Below are 17,582 nucleotides of genomic sequence, written 5' to 3'. Positions count from 1 at the left end.
GTGAAATGGAAAGTCGGCAGAAGTTTCACAGAATCGAAGTATCAACTGTTTTTTTTTCCAATTTTCTCAACCTAAACTGAACTGTTTTGCAAATCAAACCATAATTTTCACACAGTTTGATCCGGTTTGAAGGTTTGAACTTTGCACACCCCTACCGATTATTCTCTTAACCTGATCCCCACAGCGTCTTTTCTTTCAGTTCACTAGTCTTCCTAAACAACAAGTTTTAATTTTTAATATCTGTGGATGAATTGAAACTGAAGAGCCAGCTACAAGTCAGCTCTTCTAACTGGGATGTGTGAGCTTTGATTTTTTAATACCCAGTTCACGATTTTACTACAAACCGCGAAAAAGATCTGATATTGATTATGATTTCAAGGTGGGTTCTCCTCTATCAGTTACTGTAGCTTTGCAGTCAACTGCTTTGCTTGCTTTTAAGTTTTTCAGATTCAGTTCAGTTTATCTACGTTACATGATCAAAACTGAATCTTTTTTTATAAGATCGTTTACATCGTTAAGAGATACAGGATTGTGTACTTAATCGTATGCTATGCTAATTATTTAATAATGGCCACTTTCTTCTTTGAGTAATAAATTTTTTTTTTGGCCTTTTTAACTTGTTTGCAGAATATAATATTTCTCACATTTTCATTTGATGGCCCACTAAATGTCTTAACTTATGTTTTTCGCCAATATCCATAAATGTACTCTAGGTTGTAATTCTGCCACGTAGCCTAGATGGAGAAACATTAAATAATTTGCTACGTGCATGAGGAGAAATATTTGTTTATTCAACAGACGGTCTGGGTTTTTCGAGGGTTGGTTTTTTGTTTGTTTGATTTTGTTTCTGATAAAATAAAAGTTAAGAATTTTATGAGGCTGCAGAGCTTTTGTTGTTTACACTTTACAATGTAAACTACAAGTCTTTTTGGCTGTGTGGTTCAGTTTTCAGGTTACCTTAGCAACATCACAATAATGATCTCTTCTAGGCTATACTGGTGTGTATCTCATTCTTTCTATAGCATATGTGTATTTTTCTTATTATTATATTATCGTATACCACTGAAGGGTTTTGGTAGCATATGCTTTTTGATGTTGGTGCTGGAATTGCATATAAGTGATCTTGGTTATGTCATGGGTTTGTGCATTTTGGAGTGGTTGCGGAGTTTAATGAGTGTTTTATTGATTGGTGGTGCTGGTGATTGGGGGAGGGGGTGGTGTTGTGGTGCGGCTGTTGTTGTTATCTTTAATGCTATTTTTTTATCCTGCGAGTTTCATGTTGTTTACTTTTGTGTGTGTAACAGGGTCCCGTGTTTATTTTTTTGGCGCTGAGGGTTTTAGCTTGGCCTGAAGTTTATAGTATTTTTAACAGCATAGTTGGAAATGAGTTTTTGATTGAAAATGGTAATGGTGGAGTTGAGGGAGTGTGGTAGAAGCTAGTTAATTCATCCTTTTCTTAGATGTGTGATATTAATCTTCATGCAGCCCCAGGTGGATGACAATGGAAGGTTCTTCTGACTCTGCTTGGCAGGAATCTGTTAGTTCTAGGGCATTGAATACTTCTGGACCTATACTTCGTCATGTGGAAGGAGTTGGGGTTTCAGCTGATACATCACATGATTTTGAGTTTATGAAGGAGGGTGATTGGGTTGTGGTGGCTCACAGTGATTCTCTAAGAAATCAGGGTGATTTATCTGGGGTTCGTGAGGATAACACGGCTATTGACCCTTTTGTTCATGCTAAAGAGTGGGGTGATGCTAGTTTGAGGCAGTGGTTGGATAGACCCAAACGAGTCCTAGATGCCTTTGAATGCTTGCATATATTTAGACAAATAGTGGAGATTGTAAATATAGCGCATTCAGAAGGTATTGTTGTTCATAATGTTCGGCCGTCATGCTTTGTCATGTCCTCAATTAATCATGTCTCTTTCGTTGAATCTGCTTCATGCTCAGATTCTGGGTCTGATTCTTCTGAGGAAGGATTCAATAGCCAAAATTTGGAGGTTAAAGATTTATCTTATCCTTTGCCCCATGACATGCTTTGGCAAAGAGGAAGGTTGAGAAGTGAAGAGATTCAGCCATTGACAACTCAAAGAAATGCTTTGTCAGAAGCTAGTTGTATTCAATCAAGCTCAATGTATGGAACACATGTAACTTTAGTAAAAGAGACTGAAGAAAACAAAATCTTGGATACAACGAATATGGAACAAGTTGAAGAAAAGAGGCAACCATTCCCAATGAAACAGATTTTACTTATGGAGACAAATTGGTACACTAGTCCTGAAGAAATTGCTGGTGCTCCAGTTTCCTGTGCTTCAGACATTTATCAATTGGGTGTTCTTCTTTTTGAGGTATGCAAAAAAGATGCAGCAACTTATTCTATTCTCCCTAATTCATATGGTGTAGGTTTTCTGAGCAGTGTCTTTGTTGTTGTTTTGCTATCTTTGCTAATACTTGAAACTAGATCAAACTGCTAAATCTGATGTTTGATTTCATTTGTACACTTATTTGATGATTGATTTCTCTGTAGTTATTCTGTCCATTTAGCTCAAGAGAAGAAAAAGCCAGAACTATGTCTAGTTTGAGACATCGAGTTCTCCCTCCTCAATTGCTGCTGAAGTTTCCAAAGGAAGCTTCATTTTGCTTATGGTTACTGCACCCTGAGCCAAGTAGTCGTCCAAAAATGGGGTGATTTCTCCTCACATTTTACCTTTCACATACATCATAATTTTAATCTTTATTATACCCAATGTCTAGTATGTGGAGCTCTTCGAATTTAGTTTTATTCCACATCACACTCCTTTGGTTAGATTCACCATTTTCTGGTTAACCTCTTTTTAAAGATCTTTGTTGACTTGGACATTGCAAAATTCGGTTTAATTGTAATTTTTAGACTGAATTTTGTTGCTATTATTATACTTACGTCTTAAAATATGATATAAAATCCTTTTACCAAGGTGCTTAATTTGGGGTGATTGTTTGTGTGAGCATAGAAGCATAAAAGTTGCTATCTTTTTTGAAAATTTAAGAATAATGAATGCACAAGGTTTTGTTGTGCTAACTTGCTAAAATAGTTTGCATTAGCATGTGTTAATGTTAACTGCATTCGCTATGTAATTTGATTAGGAATTTGTTTTCTTTTGTGACCCTATGTGAAAAATTATTTTACTGTTTTTCTAATCACAATAAGAAGTTTGTCGTCATTATTTTGGAGTATATAAATTAAATGGAAATTGATTTATTGAATGTAAGAATGGAGCTAGGACTTAGGAATTTTTGAAACCTGTCTAAATTTAGCTGCCTGAGTGTGTTTGTTCTAGAGTTCTCACATAAATATTGGTTCAGGTCTGCACCTACTAATTAGGAGATAGTTTCATGTCCAAGGCAGGTAATTGATACATAAGTTCTTAAATGTTCAACTGATAGGATATAATCTAGTTTAAGAATCTTTTTTGTCCCCTTACTTTTAGAAGATTTGCATAATCACCATGTAGTAATTTTATGGATAGACTTCATAGATTTTATGAGTCCCTATGTGATTGATTACTATTCTCCTATAGTTTATTTTCCTTGAATTGGAGACTCTTTGTTTGCATTGTATTCATTTAATTGTGATGTTACATTTTAAAAATATCATCCTACCTTCTCTAACATATTTTGCATCTGATCTGGTTCCATTAATTTATGTCTGTGGGAGTCTTACATTTCCATGCCTTGTTAACAGTGAGTTGTTACAGAGCGAGTTTCTGAATGAACCCAGAGCTGATTTGGAAGAACGTGAAGCAGCAATAGAGCTAAGGGAGAGAACAGATGAGCAGGAGTTGTTGCTGGAATTCCTTTGGCTGATGCAACAAAGAAAGCAGGAAGCAGCTGATAAGTTGCAGGCCAGTCTTTCTTTTATTTGTTCTGATATTGAAGAAGTTAAGAAGCAGCAAACAGCACTCAAGAAAAAGGGAGGTTCGTATGGGGAGTTGGGGAAGGGTGAACACTCAATGTTAAATCTCCCTTCATTGAATATTGATGATAATGATGATTCTTCTACCTTGGGTTCTAGAAAACCATGTAGACCAGGACTTCAGGTTCACAACATAGAAGAATGTGTTGATAATCTAGATGGTAATCAGAAATCGGCTACCCTCACCCAAAACAAAGGAAGTGATCTTTTTAAAAGCTCTCGGTTGATGAAGAACTTCAAGAAATTGGAGGCAGCATATTTTTTAACAAGATGCAGACAAATCAAGCCTCCTGGGAAACCTATGATTAGACATTCACCTTTAAGTAGAGATGGTAGAGGATCTATTGTTGTAACTGAAAGAAGTTCAGTCAATAATTTAGGATCGAAAGAGCGATATAATGAAGATATACAAAATGGGTGGATAAGTCCATTCCTTGAGGGTTTGTGCAAATATTTTTCATTCAGTAAGTTGGAGGTTAAGGCAGATTTGAACCAAGGGGATTTATTAAATTCTTCCAGCCTAGTATGCTCCCTCAGTTTTGATCGTGATGGAGAATTTTTTGCTACAGCTGGCGTGAACAAGAGGATTAAAGTATTTGAATATGATACAATCATAAATGAAAATCGTGATATCCATTATCCTGTGGTTGAAATGGATAGTAGATCGAAGCTCAGCAGCATATGTTGGAATACTTATATCAAAAGCCAGATTGCTTCGAGTAACTTTGAAGGTGTGGTACAGGTAGAACAAGCTGTACATTTTATTCACCTTTGAGCTTTCTACCACTTTGTTTTGAACAATTTGCTTTATTTTTTCAGGTTTGGGATGTTTCAAGAAGTCAAGTACTTATAGAAATGAAAGAGCATGAGAGGCGCATCTGGTCCATTGACTTTTCATCATCAGATCCAACATTATTGGCTAGCGGGAGCGATGATTGTTCAGTTAAGCTTTGGAGTATCAATCAGGCAATTCCACTTTTGCATTTGGTGGATTTCAGCTTTGAAACTAAACATACTGCATTCATCTAATTTCATACCGTGTAGATTTAATTCTGGATATGTGATGAGTCATTTCTGTTATGTGGGTTGCTACTGCAGGGAGTAAGTATTGGTACCATAAAAACAAAGGCCAATGTTTGCTGTGTGCAGTTTCCATTGGATTATAGTCGTTCACTTGCACTTGGTTCAGCTGATCATAGGATTTATTATTATGATCTCCGAAATGCGAGGATTCCACTATACACATTAGTTGGGCACAACAAAACTGTGAGTTATGTCAAGTTTGTGGACACAACAACTCTTGCTTCAGCATCCATCGATAACACTATAAAGCTTTGGGACCTGTCAATGTGCACATCACGGGTTATTGATACTCCCCTTCAGTCATTCACAGGTCACACGAATGAGAAGGTACATATGACTGATTTTATGCTTATATTATTAGGTATAAACTTCAGGATGTTTTATTAATCTGCAGTTTAGGAAAGCCTATATGAGGTCTATATATATATATATAGATATATATGTATGTATCTATGTATCTATGTATGTATACATCACTTATTTTTTGGAATTGGAAACCACATTGAATATGTACAAAATTTTCCCCTTGATAAAAATTTTAGGAGTTAATTATTGGAGTACGTCCATCTATTCTATCAAAGAAAAATTTCCTGTTGTTTTTCAGATGACATTGTTGGATAGTTTGCAACAGATAGATAAATAAATTTGGAAAGCATTATCTGATACATCATGCTCCATTTTTTCTTCCTTTTGTATTAGAAATTTAATATACCCATTGGATGATAAGTAACTGAGGATTCAAAAATCCTGATAATATAGGAATATTTGTAGGTTCCCTTCCTGACAAAGAAGTTTTATAAGAATCAAGCAAGAGAGAGGCTTTAGACATTTTATCCGAAATTCCTAGTATTCCTCTACCCAGAAAAGGAATTTAATTTTATTTCCATTTAAGGGAGCTGTTTATTTCAAAAGTGATTAACCATAATAGAAATTTGTTAAAAGGATGAAACCAATGATTCTGGAACATAAGATGTTCAATCACTTGCATTATGTTTTATTGCTTTTATTACATAACTGGCTAGGTTGGAATCCTGGTGTTTTCACGACTGACACATGAACTGGAGCAAACAGCTAATATATGCAATTATTTGAAAGATTTAGTTTCATTCTTTTAGGTTATGATCCATGTTCTATCATCATCAAAGAATTGTTAGTTGAAAGTGGTAGTCAAACAAGCCTATGAAAGGAAGGATTTTGGCATGATGTTATTTTTTGATTGCTTTCATGTATTTTTAGTTTTGCATCAATCGCTGCTTCTCATGCCTCTTTGCTTTTTAATATTTTTATTAATGAACTCTCTTAACTTTGTATGATGAACTTGTTCCAAGTATCTGATTTTATTGTTATCAAATGTTGACATTGATCCTATTGTCCCTCCATCGTTGACGTACTTTTGCTGCAATGCATGCTTTTCTTGTTTCAGAACTTTGTGGGTTTGTCAGTATCTGATGGTTACATTGCTACAGGCTCAGAAACTAACGAGGTACGAGCTAATATCATATTTTGATAATTGAATGAACCCTAATAAAGGTTATGGTCCCTACTATAAGCTTCCAATATGCATGGAGATCAACTAATCATATGCTTTTAATTTACATCCACATACACTACTTGGACTGATTTCCGAATATCAAGGAGATCAACAGATCATTCTGTTTTGAGTTACATGCACATCTACTGTTAGAACTGATTTCAGTGAAAATCTAGAAAATCGGGTATCACATGGTTGCTTCATGTTTGGAAGTCACATTTCACGATTTCCCAATGAACTCGCAGATCACCATGTATAAAAATTATGTCCTACTCTAGAAATTTTAGATGGTAATTTGCAAACTGAGCCCCTGATGTTTTCTAATTTCCTTGTACTTGCAGTCGCCTGCGAGTATGGCATTTAAGCACAATTATGCTGGAAAAGTCAATAGTTTTTAGTTGGGTTCTTTCACCTTTTTGGTACATCCAATGTTTATTTCCTGCACTTGGATCTCTGTTGTCATTCAGGCACAGTTACCTGGAAAAAGTCATTAGTGCTAATGCTTTCATCTCTCTGATAGAGCTCTAACCATAAAAGTTTATTCACGCAGATGAAGGAGAGGGAGGCTGCTCCTTCATTCCTCCTGCATGAATGAACCTTTATCTTTAGAGCTCTATCACTCTCCGTCTCTCTGTTGACTACAATAATTTCCCTTGATCTCCACTGTTGGAAATTGGCTGCATGAACTATGACTGGATGTTTTGCCCCTTATTAACAATGACAGGAAACTTTATGCAGTATTGATCAAATAGCCAGTTCTTCATAGGTGGGGTATGATTGATGTATGTGCTTAAAGCCTAGAATTACAGTAGAATCTGCACTTGCCAAAATTTCCAGTTTGAAAGTATGCACTTTAGTTTTCACATTTTGTTTCATTCGATTATCAATGTCAAATACTCTTCATGAAACAGGTTTTTGTATACCATAAAGCTTTCCCCATGCCGGCACTGTCATTCAACTTCAACAGCAGCGACCCCCACTCTGGCCATGAAATTGATGATGCTGAACAGTTTACCTCATCCGTCTGTTGGCGTGGCAAACCCTCAACCACCATAGCAGTTGCAAATTCCACCGGGAAAATAAAAATCCTGGAGATGGTTTAATTTGGCCTGTGTTTTCCAAACAATTCTTGATTTCTAGTTAAAATGATAGGGGACGTTGTTTAAACCAGAGGAAACTGTGTAGCTATATAGTTTTAAGGTGGGTATAGGGGTATTTGAACAAAACAATTTTTGGCATTAGCTGATAAAGGACATGAACAAGAAGAAGAGCAGGTTGATCTTTAATCAAGTTTATGTAAATTGATCATATTAAAAAAAAGGGGTGGACAAATCACTTTTGTATATTATGTAATGCATATATTTTAAACCTTTGTTTTCTGCAAGTACATTTGGGTTGGTGGAGCTATGGATGACTCTGTATTTCTGCAAGTTCTTCTCTAATGTTTGATCAAAATGAATATTTATGCAGCTTTGAACCATGTTTGAAGAAGGTTGGTAGAGTCTGTTGGTGCTATCCCGACTAGGATGGTATACTGTGTCTTATTTAGAGTGTATTCAAATTGAGCTAATTCTAAATAGGTGTGAGCTCAATAGCCACTCAAATAATGAAGGGCCAGATTGAACCAAGAAAAAAATTAATGGGCTAGAATTATCTTTGTTCAAGAGCGACTGATTTTGTAAAATTCTAGATCGAGCTCTGGTCAGTGTGAATTGAATCTTTGTCAGAGTTTAGTCAAACTTGAGGTCGATCCAAGTTGGGATTAGCTTGAATGCTCGAGCTCGAGCTCGAACTAGAGCGGTTTGTATTCTTTAGAATTAGGAAAAAAGTTATGTTAAATTGTAACCTTGGCTGCAATGTGTAGAGATTTTGACCGGAAATTGGAACATTGTACTACTTAAAAGTGTAGAGATTCCATCAAATGCAAAATATGGTGAACAATATTATATATACTCGTTTTAAGTACAGGAATAAGTATATATTTATATGTGTTAATATCTAATTAGATATTATTTCATTCTTAATTCAAAACATTCAATCAAATGATAATACATATTAGTATGTATTAATTTGTATATTCAAAATTGATATATATGGTTTTATTATTATTTACAACGATAAACACTAAACTTCTTGTCGACCTTTCTCCTTGGAGGATGGTCCTCTAAAGAGAGGTGTCTTATTTACAACAATAAACAAATTATTTCTTAGATCTAATACGATGAGAGGTTCATTTTTAATAAATGAGTGAAATCTACAACTTGTGTTTGAATCAAACTTAATCTATTTGAGCTTGGGGTAGATACAAATTGGATCGAACCCCTCAAGTTCAAGTGACATTAAAAATGGTTTGGTTCAAGTTTGGATCAAATTTATTGAGCCAAAATTAAGTTCAGTTCGAATAAAAATAGCTCAGCGTAGTCAGTTCAATTTCATAGTTCGAACAATAGTTTAAATTTGTAACTCGGTTTGATTCAAATTTAATGATCGAGTTCGTAGTTCATTGACAAAATGACATCATTTTACCCAAATAATATTCAAAATTATTGGATCGAGTCACGAATTTGAACCACCAATTCAGGTTTATTCTAGTCGTGAATTTAAACTGAATCGAACCACAAATTTGAATTTCTAATTCAAATTATATATTTGAATCGAACACTTTTTAACTAGAGTTTGATTTCATTTAAAAAACAAATTAAATCTTTCAGTTCAAATTTAAATTAAATAAATTTAAATCAAACTAAATTAAGTTAAACTGGTTTAAGTAATATTTAGACTTAAATTTCGAGCTCAATCCAAGCTTCCTTAATCCAAATGTCGCTTTGAGTCCAAACTAGTTTGGACTACATCCATCCATTGGGTCCCTATAACTAAGTAGTCACACATTGTGTCCCTATAATTGGGTCCATATAAATTAAGTATTTAAAGAAATTTATGTAAGAATTTATTTGACAATATACTTTCAGATTTGCCCTAATTTTGCAGAATTAAAACGTCAAAAACTTGTAAAAGTAATTTAGAAATGTTGTTAAAGGTTAGCGGATTAGCAGCAGAACCTTCTATCATTTTAGACAAGGTTTCAGGTCAGATCGGTGATTGCGGAAAGTTAATTAAACCGTGTAATATATTATATATTAAAATTTTAATTTTATATATTATCTATTAGATATATCGTATTATGTAGTATGATATAATTTTTAAGAAATAAAATAATAAAAAAATAATTGACACGTTATTATTTTGAAAAATATTACAAATATCTTTAAAAATTTAAAATTTTTCACATACATCTCTATTATATCATTATTTTCTCTAAAAATATATCTATATGTATCAGTAATATATATTGTATCGTATTGTACAATATGTTTACTGTATCGTATTAATTATGATACATCTCATAATACGTATCATTTTTTATCTATATTATATAATTGTGATACATCTCTAAAAGTATTAATTATTGTGTATCATAAGATACTGATAACTATAATTGTGATAGAAGAAATTTTGGCTCGAAAATAAGATTGGATTCAAATTGAGCTTATTTGAGTTTGAGAACAAGTTTGGCTCAAGCAAATTTAAGCTCAAGTTTAAGTATGATTTTTAAATATTTTCAAGCTTGAAATCAGCTTGTTAAGGTCGGGATTCTTGAAAATTTTGATACGAATATATTAAAACGGTGTTATTTTGATTAATACATATTAAAATAATTATCGTTTTAGTCTTTTTTGCATAATTATTTTAATTATTTATACATATCTAATCATATTTTTATTTAATATATATTTATAATCATATTTATATTTAACTTTTTTTAAAAATAAAAATTGTTTGCCCTAATGCTAGGTTGACCAACCAACTACTTGTTATTAAAAGACTCTTTTAAAAATGAAAGTTGTTTAGCCGAGTGTTTTGTTAGTCAACAAATAAAAAAAAATCCTTTAAAATGAAAGTTGTTTAATCAACCAATTAACCATTTTTTTTGCAACTTTTTTAACAAAAAGTAGTTGGCTGGCCAACCAAGTACATAGCCAAACACCTCATCGAACAATTTTTATTTTTAAAAAGAATTCAAATATAAATATGATTATAAATGTATATTAAGTAAAAAAGTGATTTTATATATATATATATAAAAGCGGTTAAAAAAGTAGTTAAAATAATTAATATCCTGAATTTAAAACTCTGATCAAGGTTGATTCTTTTCAAATAAACTAAATTCGAATAACTTTGAAACAAACTTGATAAATTTAAACTCAAACTTAAACTTAACTTTACTCAAATTGAGCTGACTTTAAAACTCGAGTCCCAACACAGTTCTACTCAAATCTACCCTGTTAAGAGAGTGCTATTATAATGAGAAAGTCCTGCTAGAAAATTATTTGACTTCTGGGCCACTATGTAATGATGGAATTATAGCCAAAATAGCGAAGAAGTCAAACCTCAAGCATGAAAATGACCATAAATGGGCTCTCAAGTTGTGCTTTAGAATAATGAATGCATACACCTAATACCAGAAATGTTGAAACTGAAGAAAAGGGCATAAGACAAGAGTCTGTTTAAATTCCAATTAATCCATTTGACAGTGAAATTCAGTTTTGGTCTTTTCAAATTTTACTCCTACACTCAAGAATAATTTGAGTAGCAAAAGAATAGAATCCATGTATAAGAGATGATAGGTTCAAATTTTTTCTATTGATATATTAAGATCAAACTTTTAATTTATCTAGTTCAGTTTTTGTAATATAAGTTATTAGACCAAAATTCATCTTACGCGATAAGATTAAATTTGACCCAATATAATAATATAATTCGGATGTGATTTCTCATTAAAAAAAAAAATCATTTACTCCTAGACTTTTCCCAATAATACAAGGCTGCGATGGCTTGATTCTTAGAATCCAAAGAAAATGGTTTTGTGTACTTTTGAGGTTTTGCACGTTCAATACAAAAATATTGATATTGATCATTTCCATGTGAAGCAAAATATTTTGAATGCTTCATAACCCCAACCACTAACCATCCTTTTTGTACACACTAATATTGCAAAGCAAATGATCTTCTATTGATATGATCTAGGTAGTACGGAAACGAAAAAGTAAAAACGTGAAAATGAAAATATTGAAAAGTATATTTCTAAAAATATAAGAAACAGAAATATAAGAAAATATATTAATATACAAAATATAGAGTGTTATATATATATATATATATATATATATATATATATATATATATATATATATATATATATATGTGTGTGTGTGTGTGTGTGTGTGTGTGTGTGTGTGTGTGTGTGTTTAAATATATTTATATCAAATTTTATAAAAAAAAATACGATAAACTTTTAGTTACAATAAGGTGTACATTTAACCAAATTAGTCTATCAATTAATAATCAAATAAATAATGTATATCAAAACTTGATAAAACTGATTTTGTTAACGTTCACAGATAGTTAGAGAAATTGGAGATGGAGAGAAAATAAATTTTAACACTCTCAAAAATAAAGAAGACAAAACTAGAGTTAGTTTCGAAATCGCGAAAGAGAACGAAACACAAAATTGAGTAAAAAAAAAGAAACGTATTTGTATTTTTGAAATGCCTCAAAACATTTCGTACTAGTCTCGAGATGTTTTAGTTACACAGAAATACACCATGGGTGCGTCTCTGTGCTTCCTAGGATACGATCAAATCAACACCCTTCCATAATCAGGAATCTGCGCATTGGCAATTATAGGCTACCGTAACTCTTTGTTCAGGCCTAAAATGTCTGGAAACTTGTGAAGTTCAGATTTTCAGGAACAAATTTGCATTGATTTGAGATCATAATTTAGCACCATCTCATAGACTTTATTAGAAGATGCTGATCTTCTAACCAATCACATACTTCAACCATGATACAATAGCAATAGTTCCCAAATTGAAACCGCTGAGTTTATAGGTAGTAGTACATCTAATTATCTGGGAGTGAAAAATTTTATTAACAATAAGATGTGGGAAAAAAATGACTGCAGAAAGCTTCCAAATTGTACATTGTGGAAGGCCTAAGAAATTATAGCCTAGCAAAAGAATGGATGATCAGGAACATGACAGCGTTTGATCCCATCCATATCAATTTTTCTGGGTAAATTTGTTTTCGATGTACTAAGATAACTGGAATTCTAATAAAAAAAAGTTGAAAATGTAGCTTCACCATCATCATTTCTTCCCTTCAAGATTTCAAAGCTGTTGGCAGGCTTCTCGGTAGTAATCTTTCTGTCATATGCGTCGAACTATAATGGGACCTATTTACACTGGTTCTGACCATTTTTAGCTTTGATTACAAGCCTTTGTATTAAACGGAGAAGTCTCTCAGCTCCAGGGCCTGGTTTGATTTTGTTTGCATCTCCAAGCTTTGAACAAGTGGAGTCACCAGCACACCAAGCACCAGGGGTGAAGGTCCCATTCTTCCGACCAAGTAACTCTTTATCAATCTTGTCCAAGACAGGAGTACCTTCTTTGAATTTCCGGGCAAAAGCAGCATTGCTTGCAATCATCTTATCAGTGTCGTTAAGTGAGAGGGCACGCGGGTGTTGTCTTGGGGGATTGTCCCAAGAAATGTAGTGCAAATCATGATTAACAACAGTATCAGCAAACTCTGGCACGTTGCATATGACAGTGTGAAAATAGAATTCAGGAGAAGAGACAAAGTTTGTGTAGTACATGAGCAAAGTTCTTGGTAGATTATCCCAACCCCAAATGCAATATTCTACAAATGAATGAGAGAGAACCATCCATGCCGAGCCTGTAACAGAAGAAAACGTTATTTAATAGCTAAACACCAAAAGTGTACAAATAAGGATATACGCAAAGTGCTTCCAGAATCAGCTCGAATTGTTTAAAATGATTAACTTACTCAAACCTCAAACACCGAAAAAAGGAAATAAAATGAATTCAAAGTTCAGATTGTTCGCAGAGGCCAAGCTTAGTTAACCACGACATGCTCAAATGGGAAGAATACATATTGTTTCATCACTTTTCATCTTTCGCAAGCAAAATAAGTGAAAGATCGATTACTAACCAGTAAATAATTTAAATGCTGTCGGCAAAGTTCTCCGTGGTGTGACCCAAAATATATCTGACTTAGTCGACCTGTAAAGTCCAGGGTCAATCAACAAAGGCTTTGCTCGTCTATCCCTGCAGAATAACAATAACATTTATTATCATTTAACATATAAAATAAGTCCTGAAAATATGTAGTCAGAGGGAACAAAGAGCTTACTCTTTCCAACCGAGCCTGCCAGTGTGATCAATGAAATTAAGTTTCCGGCTTAGAGTTGAAAATGCAAAAAGAAGATCTGCAAATTAAGGCTAATTAATGAATGTCTGTTCAATGCAGAACTAGCACTTCTCCTACCAAAAATTAAAGCATGATTATAAGATTATATAATTATATGAGTTGAGTAAACGTGATTTACCATCTTGAGTCACAAGAGGATAATCTGAAGCACTAAGATTAATAAACCAATCCCAGTCCTTACTTTTCTTGAGAAGAATAGCACAAGCATGAAGCGTATTAGCAACCATAGTTGGTCCTCTATAAGTAACCATATTAGCTCTAATAGCCATGTGGACATTCCCAACCTTCGAAAACATGGGATCTTTCTCCACTCTCAATGCAAGCTCCAATCTTTCCTCAATTGGGGCTTCAAGGTCCAAATGAACAACATATTGGTTCCGTGGATGATATAAAGCCAGAAGAGTTCTCCAAAGCTTTTCCAAATCACCCTTTGACCCAGAAACCAAATAAGCAAATCGAGGAATTGTTGGGCCAGAAGGTGGCGGTGGAGCCCATTTAACCTTCATCTCGGCATATGTTGGATCAGTATGGTTTGCTGAGACATGGGAAGGGAAAACCGCGAAGATAGAATTTATTGTGTGTATCGAAGAGATTAGACCCATGTTGAAGGAAGTTGCAAGAAGAAATATAAATACAAGAGAGCTTATCACTAAAGGGAAAATCCACTTCTTCTCCATATTTAGAGATCCCATTGCTCAACTTTATCAACCCTTCAATCCACAATTCTGATATCCCAATTTCCCTCACAAGATCTTCAGCTATACCTCAGCGCTCAGATTAGAAACATCTTAAACACTACAAATTCCAGTCTTCGAATATATGTCTATTAAAACAACATTCAACAAGAAAATTAGAATATTAAACCAACTCAAATCATTTGATTTCCCCCAAAACAAAGCTACTGAAGCTTGCAAAACATCAAGCAAGCAGCAATCTTGGAATGAAAACATGAAATTACTTCTAAATTAAACACACATATACTATAAGATGAAATGCATATTTAACTATAATGAGAAATATGGTAGTTGGGTAAGCATATAATGAGAAATATGGTATAAAATATTCCATAAAAGAACAGAACAGATGCATTAGGAAAATCAACCAGAGACAACAAACGAATCAAACAAGAATAAACAATTACTTAAACATTAATTTACTCTTCAATGGGCTAATAGGTGGTTTAATATAAATCCATTGATAAAGACACAATCAGTAGCTTTACAATGCCAAATCTATGAACAAATATGATCAAACCCCAAATTTCACCAGCAGATTTACAGCCAATACACAGTACTAATAATCTTCACCAAAGTTAAAAACACCATCAAAAGCCAAGGATCACTTTTTTATAAACAGCAAAGAATACCCAGATCACATAAACAAGCTGCGATCATTACTAAATCAATTTAAACCCTTAAACTGCAAATAAAATCTTCAATCAAATGAACCAAAACTGATTAAAGACCAAAACTTTAGAAGAAAACGAACCTTTTTCTTGAAACCTGACGCAATGGGCAAGGAGAAAAGGCATTGTTTGAGCAGGTTTTACAAATTTGATTGATAAAAGATAAGTTTTTTCCTGGCTTTCTAAGTTTATTCAAACTGAAGAAAAAAACTACAGAGAACAGAAAATAGAAGAAGAAAGTTAAGCTTTTGAGTTCATTTCTGTTGGAAAAACATGTTTTGGCAAGCTGTTGAAAGTTCAAAGCTGGCCTTTTAGGATTGATCAAAGGCGGCAGGAAGCAACAATTACATACAGAAACACGTTTAGCTCCACTGTTCTGTTTTTTCTCCTGTAACAGAGAGACTCGAGGCTACGTTTATGTGAATTGTATATATATCTGTTGTCTTTCTTTTCTCCATTGCTTGTGGTTTTATACGGTCTCGACTGAACATTTTTTTTCATGATCTGACGGCTGCGATTGGATTGTTTGGAGGAAACCATTTTTGCGTGGTCAAAAGAGTCCAAAGTGACAAGACTCTGTTTGAAGCTTTTTCTAAATCTCGTCCTTGATTATATTTTTCTACACTAAATATTATTATAATTTAATCATTTTCCAAAAGTTCCTTAAAGATTAGAAGACCTTTTAGGTTAATACTATTTATAGGGCATTTTTATAAAAAAATAATAATATAAAAAAGGCAAAAGACTTATTCCCACATAAGATTCGATGAATCTCTAAACTAATATCCCGTTAAGTACGGACAAATACAAATCGAATTAAATTTAAATATCATTTAGTTTGAGTTTTATTCAAATTCATCGAGCCAATATTAAAGGTGGTTTAAGTTTGGTTTGAATAAAAATAATTTAATTCAAGTTTAACTCGAATTTATTATTCAAATTCTTGACTTAGATGTATGACTTAAATTCATGGTTTGAATTTGTGACTTATTGACAAAACAACGTCATTTAATAATTAATTAACAAATTTGAATTAAGACACTAGCCAAGTTTAAATCTAATCAAGTTATCTATACCGCTCATGAGTCAAATCTCGTAACTCAAACTCAATTTATATTCAAATTAAATAAACTCAAATTGAATCGAGTCAATTTGTGAAACCAAGTTAGCTCGGTTTGGGTTCAACATTATCACTAAGTATTGAAAACCACACTCATGATCGGGTAAAATCAACTAATCAATTAGTTTCAAATATAAAAGGGTCATTTAACTAGTAACATATTAAAAATAATAAAATTTCATCTCATTTATTTTTTTGGTTTAGACAACTAATAATTTTTTCAAAATTAAACTTTGAAATATTTTATTTTTTCCTATTAGGTTTATATTTTTTCGACACCCCTCTCTACAACGATTGAAATCCCTTTTCTCTCTCTTTTTCGATGTCATTATCTCTCTCACTTTTTATCATCAAAGTGACGCTCTTAAACAAGATATTTTTTAAGAGGTCTATTTGATTCCTGGTTAATAAAGATTATCTTTACAATCTATTTTTTATTTCGTATATTATTTTGTTTGATTATTAATAATAAAATATTACAGTAATCTAATAAGTGACAATCTAATTATTACATTCACCTTAAGTATTAAAAAATTATCAAGGTAATCTTGATTTTATGATAATTATATTTTTATTTATCAATTTTTTAGAATGAAAATAATTTTTTTCAATTAATATAATAAAATATTTTAGAATAATTGTACTAAAAAATGTTTAAGAAAATAATTTATTAGTATTTTTTTATTATTTTTAATCAAATACAATAATTATTTATTTTTATTAAATATAATAATTATTTATACCTAATAATTTTTTAAATATTTTATCTTTAAAATAATCTTTTAATTTTGATTATAAAATATTATCTATACTAAATATCCTGTAAAAGTTAAAGAGTAAAACCTCCTAGGATATGGTAAATCTTACTGTCATTAATGAACTATCCATGATCATTATAACTAATCCCAAAATCTCATAAGTCTCTTTGTTAGTTAAATATAGCTTTGGGTTGCTTAATGGAGTGTTAATGACCCTAATTAATAGGAAACTTTATAATTAAGAGAAAAATGTCAAATCACTTATGTTATTTATATATAAATAAATATATTAGTTAACCAAATAATAATTAACGGAAGGGGATGTGATTCATCCCAATTAGAGCTAGATTCGAGTAGCTTGAATTCGGTTTGATTTATTTTTTA

General features: G+C 32.5%; 2 protein-coding genes across 4 annotated transcripts; one reads left to right on the top strand and one right to left on the bottom strand.

Moving 5' to 3' along the window:
• The first annotated feature begins 257 nt into the window (after nt 1-257).
• LOC123202340 (protein SPA1-RELATED 3-like) lies at nt 258-7,994 on the top strand. 3 transcript variants are annotated; one of them, XM_044618220.1, is made up of 8 exons: nt 258-379; nt 1,305-2,350; nt 2,530-2,687; nt 3,724-4,696; nt 4,774-4,920; nt 5,053-5,364; nt 6,461-6,520; nt 7,480-7,994. In XM_044618220.1, exons 2-8 carry the CDS (start codon nt 1,496-1,498, stop codon nt 7,669-7,671), a joined length of 2,697 nt encoding a protein of 898 aa, XP_044474155.1. In that variant the 5' UTR covers nt 258-379; nt 1,305-1,495; the 3' UTR covers nt 7,672-7,994. The 3 variants fall into 3 exon arrangements, with proteins under 3 accessions (XP_044474155.1, XP_044474153.1, XP_044474154.1); XM_044618218.1 differs by lacking the exon at nt 258-379 and adding an exon at nt 808-998 and having other exon boundaries at nt 1,486-2,350; XM_044618219.1 differs by lacking the exon at nt 258-379 and adding an exon at nt 808-998.
• A 4,494-nt stretch (nt 7,995-12,488) lies between these two features.
• On the bottom strand, nt 12,489-15,770 carry LOC123202482 (beta-glucuronosyltransferase GlcAT14B-like). The gene is made up of 5 exons (XM_044618447.1): nt 15,404-15,770; nt 14,034-14,738; nt 13,838-13,913; nt 13,637-13,752; nt 12,489-13,360 (listed from the first exon to the last, which is right to left on the bottom strand). Exons 2-5 carry the CDS (start codon nt 14,605-14,607, stop codon nt 12,861-12,863), a joined length of 1,266 nt encoding a protein of 421 aa, XP_044474382.1. The 5' UTR covers nt 14,608-14,738; nt 15,404-15,770; the 3' UTR covers nt 12,489-12,860.
• Between the last annotated feature and the right edge of the window lie 1,812 nt (nt 15,771-17,582).

The sequence above is a fragment of the Mangifera indica genome, chromosome 18 (assembly GCF_011075055.1).
Source record: "Mangifera indica cultivar Alphonso chromosome 18, CATAS_Mindica_2.1, whole genome shotgun sequence".
Classification (NCBI taxonomy): Eukaryota; Viridiplantae; Streptophyta; class Magnoliopsida; order Sapindales; family Anacardiaceae; genus Mangifera; species Mangifera indica.
Note: the sequence above shows the minus strand (reverse complement) of the source record. Positions and strands in the feature narration are given on the sequence as shown.

What these genes read in the sequence shown, in the direction of transcription:
- LOC123202340 (XM_044618218.1), top strand. Translation starts at nt 976, where the DNA reads ATGATCTCTTCTAGGCTATACTG. An exon ending in ACTTTGAAGGTGTGGTACAG is followed by an intron (nt 4,697 to 4,773) that starts GTAGAACAAGCT and finishes TTATTTTTTCAG; the next exon opens with GTTTGGGATGTTTCAAGAAG. An exon ending in CAGGTCACACGAATGAGAAG is followed by an intron (nt 5,365 to 6,460) that starts GTACATATGACT and finishes TTCTTGTTTCAG; the next exon opens with AACTTTGTGGGTTTGTCAGT.
- LOC123202482 (XM_044618447.1), bottom strand. Translation starts at nt 14,607, where the DNA reads ATGGGATCTCTAAATATGGAGAAGAAGTGGATTTTCCCTTTAGTGATA. An exon ending in TCCTCTTGTGACTCAAGATG is followed by an intron (nt 13,914 to 14,033) that starts GTAAATCACGTT and finishes CTTAATTTGCAG; the next exon opens with ATCTTCTTTTTGCATTTTCA. An exon ending in AGCATTTAAATTATTTACTG is followed by an intron (nt 13,361 to 13,636) that starts GTTAGTAATCGA and finishes CTTCTGTTACAG; the next exon opens with GCTCGGCATGGATGGTTCTC.